Source organism: Lycium barbarum, chromosome 1 (assembly GCF_019175385.1).
Source record: "Lycium barbarum isolate Lr01 chromosome 1, ASM1917538v2, whole genome shotgun sequence".
Lineage (NCBI taxonomy): Eukaryota > Viridiplantae > Streptophyta > Magnoliopsida > Solanales > Solanaceae > Lycium > Lycium barbarum.
The window spans coordinates 160,230,648-160,247,057 of record NC_083337.1 but is presented as its reverse complement, the minus strand read 5'-3'; the positions used below and the strand labels follow the sequence as shown (position 1 = coordinate 160,247,057).

The following is a 16,410-nucleotide window of genomic DNA, read 5'->3' as shown; positions in this document are numbered from 1 at the left end:
TGGGATTTTAAATTATGATTTGAAATCATGAGATGAAATGCATGTCCAAACGCTGATTTCATCTCATGGTTTCAAACCATGATTTCAAATCGCATGTCCAAACGCCTACTAAGACAAAATCTTCAATTCTAACTGAAACACTCGTGGCAAATTCATGTAACGAAATCAAATTTTGGGAAGTTGGATATTAGATAACGAATGAAAATTTAAGGAGATAATTTTGACTCTTTTAAAAAGATTTTATGGATGATAGTAGCATGTCAACAAAACCGAGAGAGGACACCCTGAAGACGTATAAAAGTGATGGAAAGCGAGGTACGCTTATTAGGGAAAACTTGCATCTATATCTCAATTTCAATTCAAACATGTGTTTGATCCTTTCTCGAAAATGAAGACCAAGCTCATGAGCTTATCATCCTAAGTCGAAACAAGTTGATAAACCTCTTTTTTTTTGCGTCTGAGGAAAGTTCATAGGAGTAAGGAGAAAATGTTTTCTTCAATTTCAAAAGAATTAGACAAAATATAGCAAAATTCACGTTCAAGGTGATGCTCTACTGATAAGTTGCGCTTGATGAAGATGTTATCCAACAGAGAATATAGTGGCATATGAGTCTCTAACAATACTATTAAACTCCTAGCAAACATAGCACAAAAGAATTTCGAACGATATTCAAGGAGTTAAAAGGGGTTGCATATTCTGATTTAAGTTACTGTTCCTAATAACATACTGCTGCATCGACATCCATATACCCACCTGTAGTCTATAAACATGCTAAGATATACAAAAACCTATTTGCTTAAGCTTGTGACAAAATAAAACATTAAAGGACTATATAGAGTTTCTACTCTGTTTGTAAGCCACGGGGTTTCTATTCTAACTTCTGAATGAAATGGATGCAAAGATTTCTTAGACAGACTGCTGCAGTAGTGAGCCACTTCCATTTCCTTTCCTCCCCATCCTCAAGCCATCTGTGGATGCAGAATTGCCTAATGGAGGCTGATAAAAAGCAAACCCAAGAGAAGAAGCTGAGTTGTCCTAATGTTCTGGATGGTCAAACTTACAAGCAGGTCCAAACTTGCAAATCCCATAACGGCTGTAGAATGAACAGACATCTTGACCCTACATTTCAAAACAAGATGAAATAAATTGTGTGGAAATAACAAGTTCACAATTATTTGGTCCATAATTGAGATTAATTGTTAGAAAATGTGAAATAAATAAAAAGAGTCCTATAATCTTGGCCAAGTACTATTATATCGGAACAAAAAACATAGGTTGAACAAAAACATCTTGAAAGGAATTAAGAAGTATTCCTCGAAAAAGTTGCATGCGCAGAGGTCAACAGATGATCATTCAGATATTTTCTTAGAAAAGTATTGAATTAAAAATGTCCTCAAATACCAGTTCAGCTAAATATTTCATCTACTTACGCATCGAAAAGAAAATTTTCTAAGAAAACACAAAAGCTTTTAGATCTGGATAGAAGAAAAACTTACTGGTCTTAGTGGCAGGCCCTTGACACTGAGAACACTCGGGTTTGTCTTGGACATTTGAGTCTTTGGATGATGAAATTTGCAGTTAAATTTATATTTACAGTCTCCAGTTTTAATGAAGTAAGAGCAATCAGGTTGACCTGGACGTTCAGGGTATTCTTCAACAAGCCATGGCGGCTGAGGTTGGGGATAGAAGTTTGTCTTAGTTGCTAGATCCTTCATAGCAAGTGCTGGAGGTGTAGGTAGGGTCTTATCTGAGGTTGGATAGACCGGGGCCTGAATCAGCAAACAATAAACAAGTCAAAGGTACAAGTCAGAGGAAACTTATTAAACAATGGCAAACAGTCTGTCAAATTAGTTTTACGATTAAAAAAACAAGGACAAATAATAAAAAGATTATAACTTCACTTCATTCACGTGGCATATGACATCATAGAAAAATCTTTTCTTTGTAGTGTATTTTATAACATTTGTCCAAAAGTCGTTTAGTTTCTTGAACCGAATAACATGGCACGTGGAGCTTGACTAACTGTTCTGTCACTATGTTAAGCTAAAAAATATACTAGTAGAATCTCCCTTCATTAAGTTAAAACCAATATGCTCACACGGAATAGAAGTACCACACTCAATCAATTCTGAATCGCAGAAATAGGGATCTGCTGAAGCATTATATACATCCAACTTTCAGAACAAACCATAAACAATTATTTCAGAAACAAGGCAGTTAAGTTAATAATAATTAACCTGAAACCTATTCCATTGTGGACTTAGAGGAGGAATTCCTTGACTTGCTGGATATATCCCTGGTACTAATGGACTTGTCTCATTCAATAATAGTGGTGAAGACCAAGAAGACCCTGTTGGATAGGAGGCACTTTGTATTGGAGCAGATCCACCATTGTTGTATCCAGAAGAAGGATTACTTCCATATATTGTGGTAGGATCAGGATGATGAAACCTGCAATTGGATCCATACTTGCAGGAGCCAGTGCGCATATAGTAGGGGCAATCCCTCCCTCCCTGAAATAAAGACAAATCCCTTAAGGACATAATTCTCAAATTCAGAAAGGCTCTGAATGACAGAAAGGAACAATACCGATCGAAGTGGCAGGCCAAGAAAGTTAAAATCTTGAACAGGGGAGATCACACCCTTTCTCCTGCTATGATTGTATTTACAGGCATTCCCATACTTGCACCCTCCTTCTGTCAGGAAATACTGCAATAGAATTATGAGAAGAGAAAAATTGAACAACAATAAAGATGCTACCTTCAAAACAGTATAGAAACGTTAAGTACTTATAACAGAGCCAAGAAAGTTAAGTTTCATCATTAAAAACAAATGAAGGCTTTTTCCGTTAAAACAACGATGCCAGGGGCAAAGAAAAGAGCTAAAGCAATTGAGAAACAGTATTTTATTCCCCCCAAAAAAGAACAGAGGATAAAGCCATAATATGCAGCAAGGCATAATTTTTTTTTTCCCACACATCTATAGTAGATACACGCCTAGAAATAACGTAAAGGCCAATCTCACAACATTCGTTGGTGAATACATATGCTTTTTTATCAAGCAAAAGATAATTTCATTCAAACAAAAGGAAGAAAAACTCTTGCATACAAGCAGTATACCAAAAAGCAGAAACGCCTACAAAGTTTTTACATACATATATGTTAAACCCTACTTATTGATAATGCACCTTTACTGTTTTAAGCCAAACTATTTTACTAACCCATTTATGTCAGATTGTATTAGTCATGCTTCAAAATCACAAGTAACAGCTAGATCAAGATGACTACCCAAAACGGCTTTTACCCTAAATCGTCTCTCACACAAGATTATTATTCACAACCAGCCATCACCTATAGTGTTTTTGCCATAAATTAAATGGTAGACAATAAGTGCATGTTGATAAACAAGTTTATCACTCAATACCAAAGACGCTGTATTTCATGAAGCAATAACATTATTTTTCACATTATGATACTCAATATTCAACATCAAACCAAATTATTCCCAACAGATCAAGCATAGAAGAAACTAAGATTTTCATCGTCTGTCATGATTTTAACTATCAAAACTTTCAGAACCTTGCATTCAATCTGCCCTGCTCTTTCCTCGCTTTCTTCCTTTTGCTTGCCCTTCTCCATTGCCCAATGCTGAAGAAATCACAAACGATATCAGTACAGTAAGCGCCACAAACGCTTTTTTAAGATCTAACCTAAGCACATGAACAGTAAATGCAAGAAAGACCACGACAAAGATTAACAGAACCTCCAGACAACCATCCTACTAAAACATATAATATTAGTCATACTCATCCATCCACATAGATGTCAAGTAAAACCCATTACAGAGAATAGTAATGAATTCACCATTCTTTAACCACACATTTCAATGCATGATTTATCATGCCCCTTAAGTGCCAACAACTAACTATGAAGCGTCAATCATTTCCAAGCCCCTTTTTACATCATTTAAGTCCATTTCGTTCCCATTACTTTAGAAGTGCACTATGCAGAATAAGCAAATTTAATAATCTTGTAATTTAACAAACAAAACAGTAGAACACCACAAGCCTCTACTATCCATCCACAACAACAACATACCCAGTGACCCCACAAGTGGGGTTTGGGAAGGGTAGGATGTAAGCATACATTACCTCTACCTTTGCGGGGTAGAGAGGTTGTTTCCGATAGACCCTTGGCTCAAAAGAGAAGTAACCGACACGGGAAAGTAGGAAAGGAAAAAGAGAACAAAATAGTAATGTACAAAAAAAAAGTGCAGCAACAGATATCAATACACATTTGCGAAAACGAAACTACACGATACCTAAATCTTACTACTAAAAGTATGGCAACACTCAGCTACCTACTAACTTTCTACCCTAATCCTCGACCTTCATACCTTCGTATCTAAGGTCATATCATCAGTCATTCATTCACAACACTCTTTTTATTCAACAAATATCATTCATTCAATCTACAAAACATAGAATAAGTATAGCTAAACAACTTCAACTCAATCAAAACAAGGGGACCCAATCATACCTGGTTTTGTCTTCGGGAAGGGTGATTAAACTTGCAACTCAATCCATATTTACATGTCCCTGTTCTCATATAATAAGCACAATCCTCAGCATCAGGTCTTAACGGGTAATTCAAACTCCTTCCATTCGCATTAAATCCCCATTCCTTTGAACCACCCTTCTCATTTTCCACATCAATCACATTTCCATTTCCATTTTCGCCCCAACCATAGTCACAATCTCCCCAACGGTTATTGCCGTACTCAGTTTCAGTTTTTACCTTAATGGTGATATCATTTTCTTCATAAATATCTCTTTTTGCTCTCTCTTCCTCAAATGCCTGGTTTAAGACCAAATTCTGAAGCTCTTCGATGATAATTTTCATCGCTATCTCATCTTCATAGTCATTATCTACGTACTCATTTGCAGTTTTTTTCTTAATGGGTTCATTTTCTTCATGTATATCTCCTTTTAATCTCTCTTCACTGAATGCCTGGTTTAGTACCAGATTTTGAAGCTCTTCCACAATGATTTTCAGCGCTATTTCATCATCAACGTCGTTTTCCTCAGCATTTGGTGCATTCTGAGTAGGGTTTTGAAGAATGGAATGGGGTGAAAACGACGACGTTTTTTGAGGTTGAGGATCAAACCCTAAGTCAAGTGTAGAGTGATTCAGGTTATGTATGTAGTGTGATTGAATGGCTTCCATTGGTTTTGCCTCCAAAATTTCAAAGCGTAAAACCCTGATTCTGCATTTTTCAGTAGAGTGAGAGCGAAATGTTCAGTGGCCAAAATCAGTCCAAATTAACGACGATTGCGACCCCCACTAAATGCTTATATACCCTTTTCGTTTTTTCTTTTCTAATTTCTAATGTTATTTTTTGTTTTACCCTTTGGTCCATTTTATCATGTTTATCTTTTGCATGCCTCCTAAACGTAAGGGTGCGTAAAAATCAGTTTAACCGGCAAATCAAATCAATAAAAGCGTCATTGGTTTATTATCAGTATAGAGTTATTGGGTTAACGGCTTGTAAAAACTTTTGTAAAATATTTTATTAGGTTATCGGTTCGGTTTTCAATTTTAAGGATTTAGTTAATGGTTAAACCATTAATCCAATAAACTTATATTAAAATTATTTTTTAATTCCTAATTATATAACAATGACTTTAAATCTTAATTTTTAAATACAAATCCTATTTCTAAATTCGTAATCTAGGCACGCCTATTCCCTGACATTTAATTGTCATATGAAATCAGGGTTTGCGATGCCTCTCTGCCCCCCTTTAATTTATAGTTGCCTTTGTGCTGCTTTTTTCTTTTTGTAATATGAAGTTGCTGATTCCTTTTTCTTTTTTGGGTGATTACTACAGTGATACAACATCCAAGTTTGTTTTAGCAAATAAGAATAGTGTATTTGATTTGCTACTACTTGTAATTTGTGTAGACTTTTAATCTTTTATGTATGAAGGCAGTGTATACATGAACAAATGAAAACAGGAGCAAGCAAAAAAAAAAAAAAAAAGTAGAGGAGCATTTTTCTATCGGTTAAACAAAATCGTTAAGGAACAAAAACCGATAACTATTATCTTATTGGTTTGGTTATCGGTTTAGCATATTTAAAAATCAAAAACCAATAAACCGAACCGATAATACACAAGACCGAACCGAACCGACCGATAAGCACTCCTACCTAAAAGACCATAAACTAAAAGGATAATTTGACTTATATTTGTTCTTTGATTCCAATTGAAGTATTAATCTCTCTCTACATTTATTAGAATAAGATTAAAGATTAAAAAAATAGCAATTAATTCTTTTAATTTTCTAAAATAGGAAAAGGCCAACTCTTCAAAATGCAGAGTGTGATAAATTATATCATATAACATCATATCAAAACTTTAAAAAAAAATCTGCAAATTTAGAGAACATTATTATAACTTTTATAAATGGACAGATTAAGCAGGCGTTTGGCCATAGAAACAAAAAAAAAAATCACTTCTTTTGGAATTCTTGAAGTTGGAGTTAGAGTTGTGTTTGACCATTATTTTTGTAAATAATATTTGGTTGTCGAAATGTATTTTTCCAAAAAAACATGAAATATGATTCGTACCCTCAATTTCTAAAAACTAGCAAAACCTTCTAAAGCAATTAATAAACATAAACCAGTGCGAGAAATATAACAATTATACTTGAGAACAGCTTATGGAGTGCTCAAAACTAATAATTTCTTTCCATCAAAAGACTGCAACTGGAAGACTTACTGGTGTACACAAAAAATATAGCATCTCTAAATATTGTTTTGTTGCAAAATTTTCACCTGCTTCTTTTCTTTTAGAGGCTTTTTGCACATGATGTTCAATGATGCAGGGGTGGAGAGCAACTTAGCAACATCAGTTGCATCTGACCAGTGAAAAAAATTGTATGAACTTTTAGGGTAAAACATGAAAAAAAAAAAAAAAAAGAAGTAAAGGTCCAAACAGAAAATGAAAATAGTGAAAAACAAGGTTTTGGTTATTTTTCAAATGAAGTATATTTGAAATTTTTATGGCCAAACACCATAAAGTGAAAAAAGTGAAAAAATATTCTGGAAAAATAATTCTGATGGCCAAACGGGTCTTAAGTTATATCCAAAATCTTGTTTGAGTTCCTTACATTAGTTTTTTGGCACACTTCACATGACATAGTTTTTGGCAGGGACATATGCACCGCATGATACTCGATGGACCATTATACAACTGTCCCCTTTCAAATTACTCTACTTTTTACTTCACGCAGATGGACTTTCTCAAGTGCAAAAATAACCGCTTGAAGTACCTCTAATTAAAGAAAAGTAAAACATTGCAAGTATTTAATGTCAGCCACTTCATAATTAAATTCAAAATTGTGAAAATAAAGTTGAAAATAACAAGTATGAAAGTTTCAAATATCGGCTCTTCGGGTTTGAAGTTGCAATTATAAAAGTCCAACTTCAAGCCCAGATATATGAGCATATTGCATGTGAAGGAGGAGGATAAATAACATAGCAGGTTTGATGTTTGCCAACATATTTCGGACCTTCCGTAAACTCAGCTGGTTTTATCGAACCTTAAGCACCTCACTATCGTCTTGACTTCAAAACAACTATTTTCACCAAACTCATCCCAATAGTACTTCACATGTATAAAATATCACATTAATACTCATTTAATACATCCACACCTAATCCAAATTTACGGAGCGTTACATTAGCTTCTTGAATCTAAGTTAGATAAAGGTGTGAAACAAATGCACAAAGAAAGATGAATTCACTAGCAGAACATTTAGATCAGATCAGTAAAGAACTTTAACATAGAAACAGAACGCGAAACTGGAAGAAACTTTATAAAATTACAGTCGAAACCGCTACACACCTATTTATCAATCTTGGGATTGACAGTGAAGCACAAAGCAAATTAGTCATAACTGAGAACCTTCCCCAACATACCATTTTTGGTTCAGCACTACAAAAAATGGAGTTGCGGTAAAGGGAAAAGAATTTAGTTGAAGATATGTTAAAGGATGAGGTATACAAGGATGGGTATTTTGAGCCAAAATAAAGAATTGAGATATTTTTAGATCAAAAGGTAAAAAAAAGATATTTATGAATTATTTTTCATAGGGTAATGTTTGAGCCTTTTCCGTTTAATAAATAATTTCCACAATAGTTTGTGTAATCTCCGTGTAAGACACGTATGCATTGATAAAGAGTAGTTTTTTTTTTTTTAATAAAAAAAATGTACTCTATAATTTTAACACGCACGGAAAAAGAACGCACACTGAAAAACTGCGCTTACTTTAGTCTACCGATAGAAAAGAGAACATACAACTGGCTACTTTACCAACACATGCATTTATTATGTGTCCTGCACTATACTCATTCTTTTAGGTTGAATACCTGAGAGTGCAACAGGAAAAACAATTTTAATCAATTATACATTATTGAATACTTTGCTTTAAGAGACTTGACTTTGAGGATTTCCATTGCAATCAAAACCTTGATTTCACTTGGCGCTGCTCACTCGATCCTACTGCAAAGAAATTCACATCAAGAAGAAATTCACAACTGTTTCTTTATAAACTGCTGCTATTTTTGCATGATTTGACTGTCATGCAAAACAATATAGTGTGACAGTCCTACATGAAAATAGATAACATAGTTGGATCTAATATCTACGTTGATCAAACAAATGTCCTGCATTTGCATAATAATTAACAAAAATTAAAAATATTTATTAGGGTAAACATATTCATATTAGGAATTTCATTTGCAATATGCATTTGATCTTTTTTAATATCTCCGTATAAGAGTAAAACTATATCAGGTTCATAGTTATAGTAAGATATATAAATGCATCAACTGTATAAAGATGTGGTACTTCAGATCCGAAGAATTTTGCAAGTTTCTCATTTCAACTTCTTTCAGTAAATTATATGAAAATTCTTCAAGAATTCCTATAATAGTCAAGTCATCAACTTGCACAACAATATGACATATTCTGATTTTCATAAAAATGTATGGATAAATAGAGTCATTTGTGCCTTTAGTCAAGGAATATTGATTAAATCACATTTACGTTGCTTGATTTAAGCCTAATAAGAAATATGAACAAATTTCTAGAACGTGTATATACTTCAAGATCTCCTGGTCACGAGTCTCTGCTTGAACCCACGACTCCGTGACTAGGAGGTCACGGGTTCAAGTTGTGGAATCAACCTCTTGTAGAAATGCAGGTATACAATAGATCTTGTGGTCCGGCTCATTTCCGAACTCCGCGCGGAGCTTAGTGCATGGGGTTGCCCCTTTTTTTTAGGCAGAGGTGGATTTAAAATTTAAAATTTATGAATTTCCAGCGATCACAAATTAATATACAACAATAACTCAATAAAATAACGGGTGCAAATATTTAATATTGTTTACCCCGAAATTGGGAAACCAATTGAATTTGTACGCGGGTATAGGATATGTGCTTGGATCTTGATGTATATTTGATAGCGGAAAATAAGCGTGTGAGTATTTGGCGATAAAACGGCTAGTAACGGTGATTTGCTTAATTTGCTACGGACATGAACGTTTAGAAGTCATGTTGAATACTTAATGGAAGAAACACAACGTAAATGGAAACAAACGGCCTTGGCCGGATCGGATATTGAGAGAGAGATTGCATATATATTTTTCTATTACAAGTGTTCTTGGAGGATGAAGAAGCCAACCCTTACAAAGGAGGGGGATGTGCCCTATTTATAGTGTGACCTCCATGGGTCTCATATGATGTGAACTAATAAAATAACGGAAAAGGTCCAAAAATACCCCTGAACTATTGAAAAAGGCTCATAAATACCCTCCTTCCACCTTTTGGTCTAAAAATACCCTTCCATCCACCTTTTAGGTCTAAAAATACCCTTAAGGTTTGTTTTTGGCTCAAATATACCCCTCAAACTAACAAGTTAAAATTAACTCTTTTAAAAAGCCAAATGGCAATTTGTAATTGGTCAATAATAAAATTCCGTAATTTAAAAAAAAATCCAAATTTAAAAAAAAAAATTGCCAATAATAAATTTCCAGTAATTTAAAATTCCAGATTTAAAAAAAAATTGCCAATAATAAAATTCCGTAATTTACATATTTTTTTAAAAACAAATTGTGTTTAAACTTAAAACTTAAAAACTAAAAAATATAAAAATATGAACGAAACTGTTTTTTTTTTTTTTTGCATTTCCTGAATTAATCAACGAAATATGTTTTTTTTTGCATTTCGTGAATAAAAAAACGAAATAGGAAATTATAATTTTTTTTTGCATTTCGTGTATTAAAAAACGAAATAGGATAAAAAAAAATTATTTTCGTTCATATAAAAACGAAATTGGAAAATTGGACAAAATATATTTTCCAATTTTGTTTTTATATGAACAAAATTAATTTTTTTATCCTATTTCATTTTTCAATACACGAAATGCAAAAACAAATTATAATTTCCTATTTCGTTTTTTTATTCACGAAATGCAAAAAAAAAACATATTTCGTTGATTAATTCACAAAATGCAAAAAAAAAATCAGTTTTGTTCATATTTTTTAATTTTTAAATTAAATAATATATGTGTCCAATCACAAAATGCCATTTGGCTTTTTAAAAGAGTTAACTTTAACTTTGTTAGTTTGAGGGGTATATTTGAGCCAAAAACAAACCTTAAGGGTATTTTTAGACCAAAAGGTGGAAGGAGGGTATTTATGAGCCTTTTTCAATAGTTCAGGGGTATTTTTGGACCTTTTCCGATAAAATAATAGCAACAAGGATAGCTCTGCACGGATTTGGTGGGATTAGACTGACGGCGCCGTTTGACACACGCATGGTGGGTAGTTGACCAGGACAGGACGTTACTGGCGCGTGACCCGCGTGCAACGGCCACCTGGACCAACGGCTACTCGGACCAACGGCCACACGGACCAACGGCTACTCGGACCAACAGCCGTACGGACCAACGGCCACGAATGCTCGGGTCACCGGGCTTGGTCGTTCTAATGACGAAGAAGGCAGATCAGTCGGCCCCCTCGCTCCACCGGTTTGCCTCGCATCCGTTTTTTACCGTATACAGATAGCCCCACACTTCTCGGATCTCCGATCTATCGGAGTAACGGGGAGTGGATAACTTCCGAAACCGGTGGCCCTGTCAGCTCGTCGTTACCTTCTTATTTCTTTGTTTTGAATGTTTGCCATTATTTTAGTCATGATCGTTGGTCCGTTTTAGGACAGGTCGACTCATAGTCGTTAATTCACCGTGCCCGTGGGACTTATCCGATGCTTCATAAGTTCAGATGTCTCCGAATTACGATAGGCATTTTCTTCAAGGTCGGTATTTTTTCAACCTTGGCAAAGTTTTTGATGTAGCAGTCCCCGTTTTGGGGGAATTTGCCGAGCTTTGGCTTGGGTCATTGTGACCTTGTCGCCTTTGTCGAATTTCGGGCACAATCCTCGATATAGAGTATGTGAGTGGGGTAGTGCCGGAATACGGCGGTTACCATCGGGGCGAAGTCCTTTTAACAGAAAGACACCCAAGATCTTGTTATACCAGCTTTTGATGACTTTGCGTTTGCAAAATGTTTGTACATATGAGAATTTTAATTCCTTCTGCCTTGTTGTAGTAAATGAAAAATGGGACACGATTCATTATGATCGTTTGGTCCTTACATCGGAGGCTGTGGCCGGTGGCCGGGCCTTAGTTTTGCCGTAGCAAATGTTGAATGGGACACGATTCATTATGATCGTTTGGTCCTTACATCGGAGGCTGTGGCCGGTGGCCGGGCCTTAGTTTTGCCGTAGCAAATGTTGAATGGGACACGATTCATTATGATCGTTTGGTCCTTACATCGGAGGCTGTGGCCGGGCCTTAGTTTTGCCGTAGCAAATGTTGAATGGGACACGATTCATTATGATCGTTTGGTCCTTACATCAGAGGCTGTGGCCGGTGGCCGGGACTTAGTTTTGCCGTAGCAAATGTTGAATGGGACATGATTCATTATGATCGTTTGGTCCTTACATCGGAGGCTGTGGCCGGTGACCGGGCCTTAGTTTTGCCGTAGCAAATGTTGAATGGGACACGATTCATTATGATCGTTTGGTCCTTACACCGAAATCTAATGCAGAAGGTCCGGTCTTGATTTGTTGAGCTCCTCCGTTTTCCATTAACCGGGGTAAACCTCAATGTGGGTATAAGTCCCCTAGTGCTTATCCGAGCTGCAAGATCAGGCGAGCGCTATCAAGCCCCCACTCGTAGGCCGTGACCCCGAGTTCCCGACCGTTTGTCCTTATTTTGTTAAGTAACACGTTGTACTTGTTTCCTCATTAAAAACCTTGTCGAAAAATCCATTTTGGGACAAAACCGTACTAAGGAAAAGAGTGCAACACGCGTTTTCAGACCTAGATCCTAACTTTATCCGGTACTTGACTTCCTGCAAAAAGAAAAAGGTTAAACATGAGGTGTCCATACCTTAGCAGTAATATCCCTTCAAATGAGCCACGTTCCGGTTGTTGCACAATCGCTGCCCGTCCACGGATTCCAGCTGATACGATCCTTTGCCCGTTACCTCGGTTATCTCTTACGGTCTTTCCCAGTTCGGACCCAGTTTTCCTCCGTTGGGATTCTTGGTGCTCAAGGTATCTTTCCGAAGCACCAAGTCCCCAACTTAGAAATATCAAAAATTGGTTCTCCGATTGTAGTACCTTTCCATTCTCTGCTTCTGGGTTGCAATACGGACCAACGCGTTTTTGCGAAGTTCATCCGTGAGATCGAGTTTCACAGCCGTGGCCTCCTCGTTTGACTCCTCGGTGGTATACCTGAACCGGGGACTCGGCCCGTTTATCACCCCCGCCCGGAGAAATGACTCGGGCCATCCCTTGATTTTTCCGACCTGAAGCTTGGTTTTCGAGAGTATGGCCGATACCTTTCTCTCGATGGTCCGGCCTCCGGTTCGTAATTCTTTCGTGATCTCTCCGAGCTTTTGTTCATTTTTACGGGCCCCGGGGGAAGCTCGAGTTGGTCATCCTCTATCCGAATTTTTGACTAAGTGTTGTTTCCATTGAACCAATAAACTTGGCCTCAAGTGTGTCAATCAAATACAATTCAACTTACATAACATATTTGGTGGGTTTCATTTTCTTTAGTCTTGTGCGTGAACGTTAATCGCATCCTACGTGAAAAATTCAACCAATTAAAACTCCCCACTCATTTTAATTATACACATCATTAAAATATGTGTATAACGACCTTTTTTCAAGAACCAAGTAATTCGGCCAACCAGGAAATGAAGACTAGCCTTTTGAGATTGATTTTGAAGCTTTTTTGGGTTCTGGATAATATAATAGGATCTGGTGTTGCTTAATATTTTTGGCTTTCTTATTTTTCAGTTTTGGTTTCTTATTTTTCAGTTTTCAGTTTTGGTTTCCAATTTTGATTTCTTATTTTCCAATTTTGTTATTTGATTGGTTTAAGTGGTGCTTCTTCACTTGTATAACACAGTAGCACACTTTTTTCTATCTGATGTGTATAATTAAAATAGGTGCGGTGTTTTAATTGGTTGAATTTTCCACGTAGGATGCGATTGATATTCACCTGCCAGGCTAAAGAAAATGAAACTCACTGTCACACCCCTTTTTAACCCGGGTTAAAGTAGAAGTACGACGTATTGGAGATTCCTGTTTTTGTTTATGTTTTAAGGAGTCGCCACCTAATTATTTATGGTGAATTAGGACACCTAAATTTATTAAAGTCACGTTTAAAGTTAACTCTGTTTAAGGTCTGCGAAACTTAAGATTCTAGGTAAGGGTTCAATTAGTCTAAAGGGAAGGTATTAGGCACCCTTTAAGACCCATTAACAATGGTTAACCGACCGGACTTATAATTAATTAGACTAGGTGTAAATATAGTATTATAGAAAAGAAAGTAGCTTTGTAAGTATGGCTAAAGTTATAGATAAGCATGTAAAAATGCTATTTGTAAAAATAGAACTTATAAATAATAATTTGTATAAAGGAATACTCATTATGCTATTTTAAAATACAACTTATAAATGTTGTTAAAATTTTAAATGAAAGTGTAATAGTATTGTTTAAAATAATACTTGTAGAAAACACAATAATTTGTATAAAGAGTTTAGTTAAAATAAACTAAAAGAAACAGAATATGTAATGTTTATATGTATTCGGAGAAAGTGAGCTATGCCGACTCACAAATTCAAAGAGTTATTTTAAGATTAATGTTGAATAAATATTAAAGGCTTCATATAAAGACTAGTAGTTTAATATATATATATATATTGTGCTAAGGTTGTTTCAAACAATTATGTATTTCAAGTGTTGGAAAGGAATTAAAGTGGGAAAGTTATCCGTTGAAACTAATTTGCCTTTTATTTTTTAGAATAAGCTAAGTTAGTGTAAAATTTGGGGCGTTTTAAAACTTCCAGAATAGTAAGTATAATTTATGGTTCCTTTAGTCAAAAATATATAGTCATGATACTTTGAAAATCAATTATTCTAAAAGATAAATATTATGGATAATAAATAATTTCAACATAAACTAATGAAGCTCTTTGAATTAACTACCCATTATTTAAACTAAACTTCACTAATTTGCTAAAGTTCATCTAAATTAAAAAACAAAAAAATGTTAGTCATACAACACAAATTAAATACACAAAAGAAAAAACGAAATGGAAGAGCAAATAAGTTAAATAGGCTCAGCCCATTTTAGGATTGTTGTGACTAGGCTGCTGTTGGGCTTTGGCCCAGTCATTTTTGGATTGTTGCGGCTGGATAGAGAATGGAATCATGTTGGGCTTTTAGCCCAACGCCAAATACGGAAGAAAACGAGTCCCTCGGACTCGTGTGCGAGATGATCATGCAAAAAAAAAAAAAAATAGTATACGATCAATAAACAAGTTTAAACATGCAAAAATATAACGCTAAATAAAGTAGTAGATTATGTATATATTAGGTATATTTTGATATATCCTAGGTATACACATTCATAAGGATGTATAGAAGGTTAATATCGGATAGCTTTATCTATAATGACCCCGAATTACCAAACCCAAGTCTCAAATAAGAGTCCTAAACAGTCTAATATATATGAAGAGTATATAGGTTATATGCGTACGACATTCATAAATCTAAGTCCATTATGGACAACTGAAAGGGGAGAGGATTGATATTGGAAATTAATTACAATCTGCAAACAATGAATAAATTATAACTAAAAAAAATGAAAACATGGATAGACTCGCTAAGATAAATGGTCAAGTCTGTAACTCCAACTCCCATTTCAACTCAACCAGGCCCGGTTATAGGCCCAAGAAGATAAATGATTAAGTCCAGCACTGCACCTTCTTATTTCACAATGTATAACAAAAATGTGGAGTATTTACAGTCTTCCAATGGACAGGAACATAGTAGGGCAAAGAATCAAAATGGTTGAGTGCAGCGACAGTTTCCTAATTGCTTTTAATTCGTTTTCCAGGTATTGTATATGCTAATACGACCAACTATTTCCAAAATGTTCAAATTGGAGACTGATTCGTTTGAGGATAGTTACTCAAAAACTCCAGATTTGATTCAAATAGGGCCAAACAGGTTTAGGCCTACATGTCATATAGCCTTAATTAAGCAAACACAGCTGAATTATTTAAGAGAATACACCCCTGTGAGCAAAGTATGCAGGCAGGTTTTAAGAAGCACATTATGCAAGCAGATTCTCTTTAGTCTAATTATCAGTTTTAGTAAAGGTCAGATCAAATGTGAAGCTAACTGTTTTGTCACATGTTTATAATGTCTAGCAACCTAGAAGATTAGAGAATGAGGCATGGATCAAAGCAAAACATACTGATCGCATAAGCTTAGCACCATCATACTTAAGGTCACACCATATGGAAACTAGTTACACACAACAAATACTAACTGAAAGTAAGGCAAGGCGGTACACATTATTCTCTTTCCCAGTTTTGGGGCTAAATAAGGGTAGGTTGATGTCACCAAAAGCATTGTTCATTTGATTAAAAAAAAAAGGAAATGATCCTAAAGAAGACCAAACAGCAACAAACATAATATTCTGCTTAACACTGAATAAGGCAACATACGTTGTTGAAACTGTCAAGCACTCAAATGTATTCAAAGGAAACGATTTAACATTCATTTAGATATGGATGACTCCCCGAACGGATCAGTCAACCAGATGTATGTTAAGCGTAGCATCAACATGTGACAACAGTTCAAGCATAACTGAGCTTGTCTTTAGAGGCAGTAATCGTGATATGCAGCATATACAGGGAATAAAGAGATCATACTAGCCACCATTAACTAACAATGAGCAGGAAATAAACCAAGTGAA

General features: G+C 35.4%; 1 protein-coding gene across 1 annotated transcript; it reads right to left on the bottom strand.

Annotated features, from left to right (window-relative positions):
* Positions 1–669: 669 nt before the first annotated feature.
* On the bottom strand, positions 670–5,336 carry LOC132601797 (zinc finger CCCH domain-containing protein 43-like). The gene is made up of 6 exons (XM_060314862.1): positions 4,540–5,336; positions 3,580–3,648; positions 2,591–2,710; positions 2,239–2,514; positions 1,498–1,770; positions 670–1,120 (listed from the first exon to the last, which is right to left on the bottom strand). Exons 1-6 carry the CDS (start codon positions 5,224–5,226, stop codon positions 1,037–1,039), a joined length of 1,509 nt encoding a protein of 502 aa, XP_060170845.1. The 5' UTR covers positions 5,227–5,336; the 3' UTR covers positions 670–1,036.
* Positions 5,337–16,410: the final 11,074 nt, after the last annotated feature.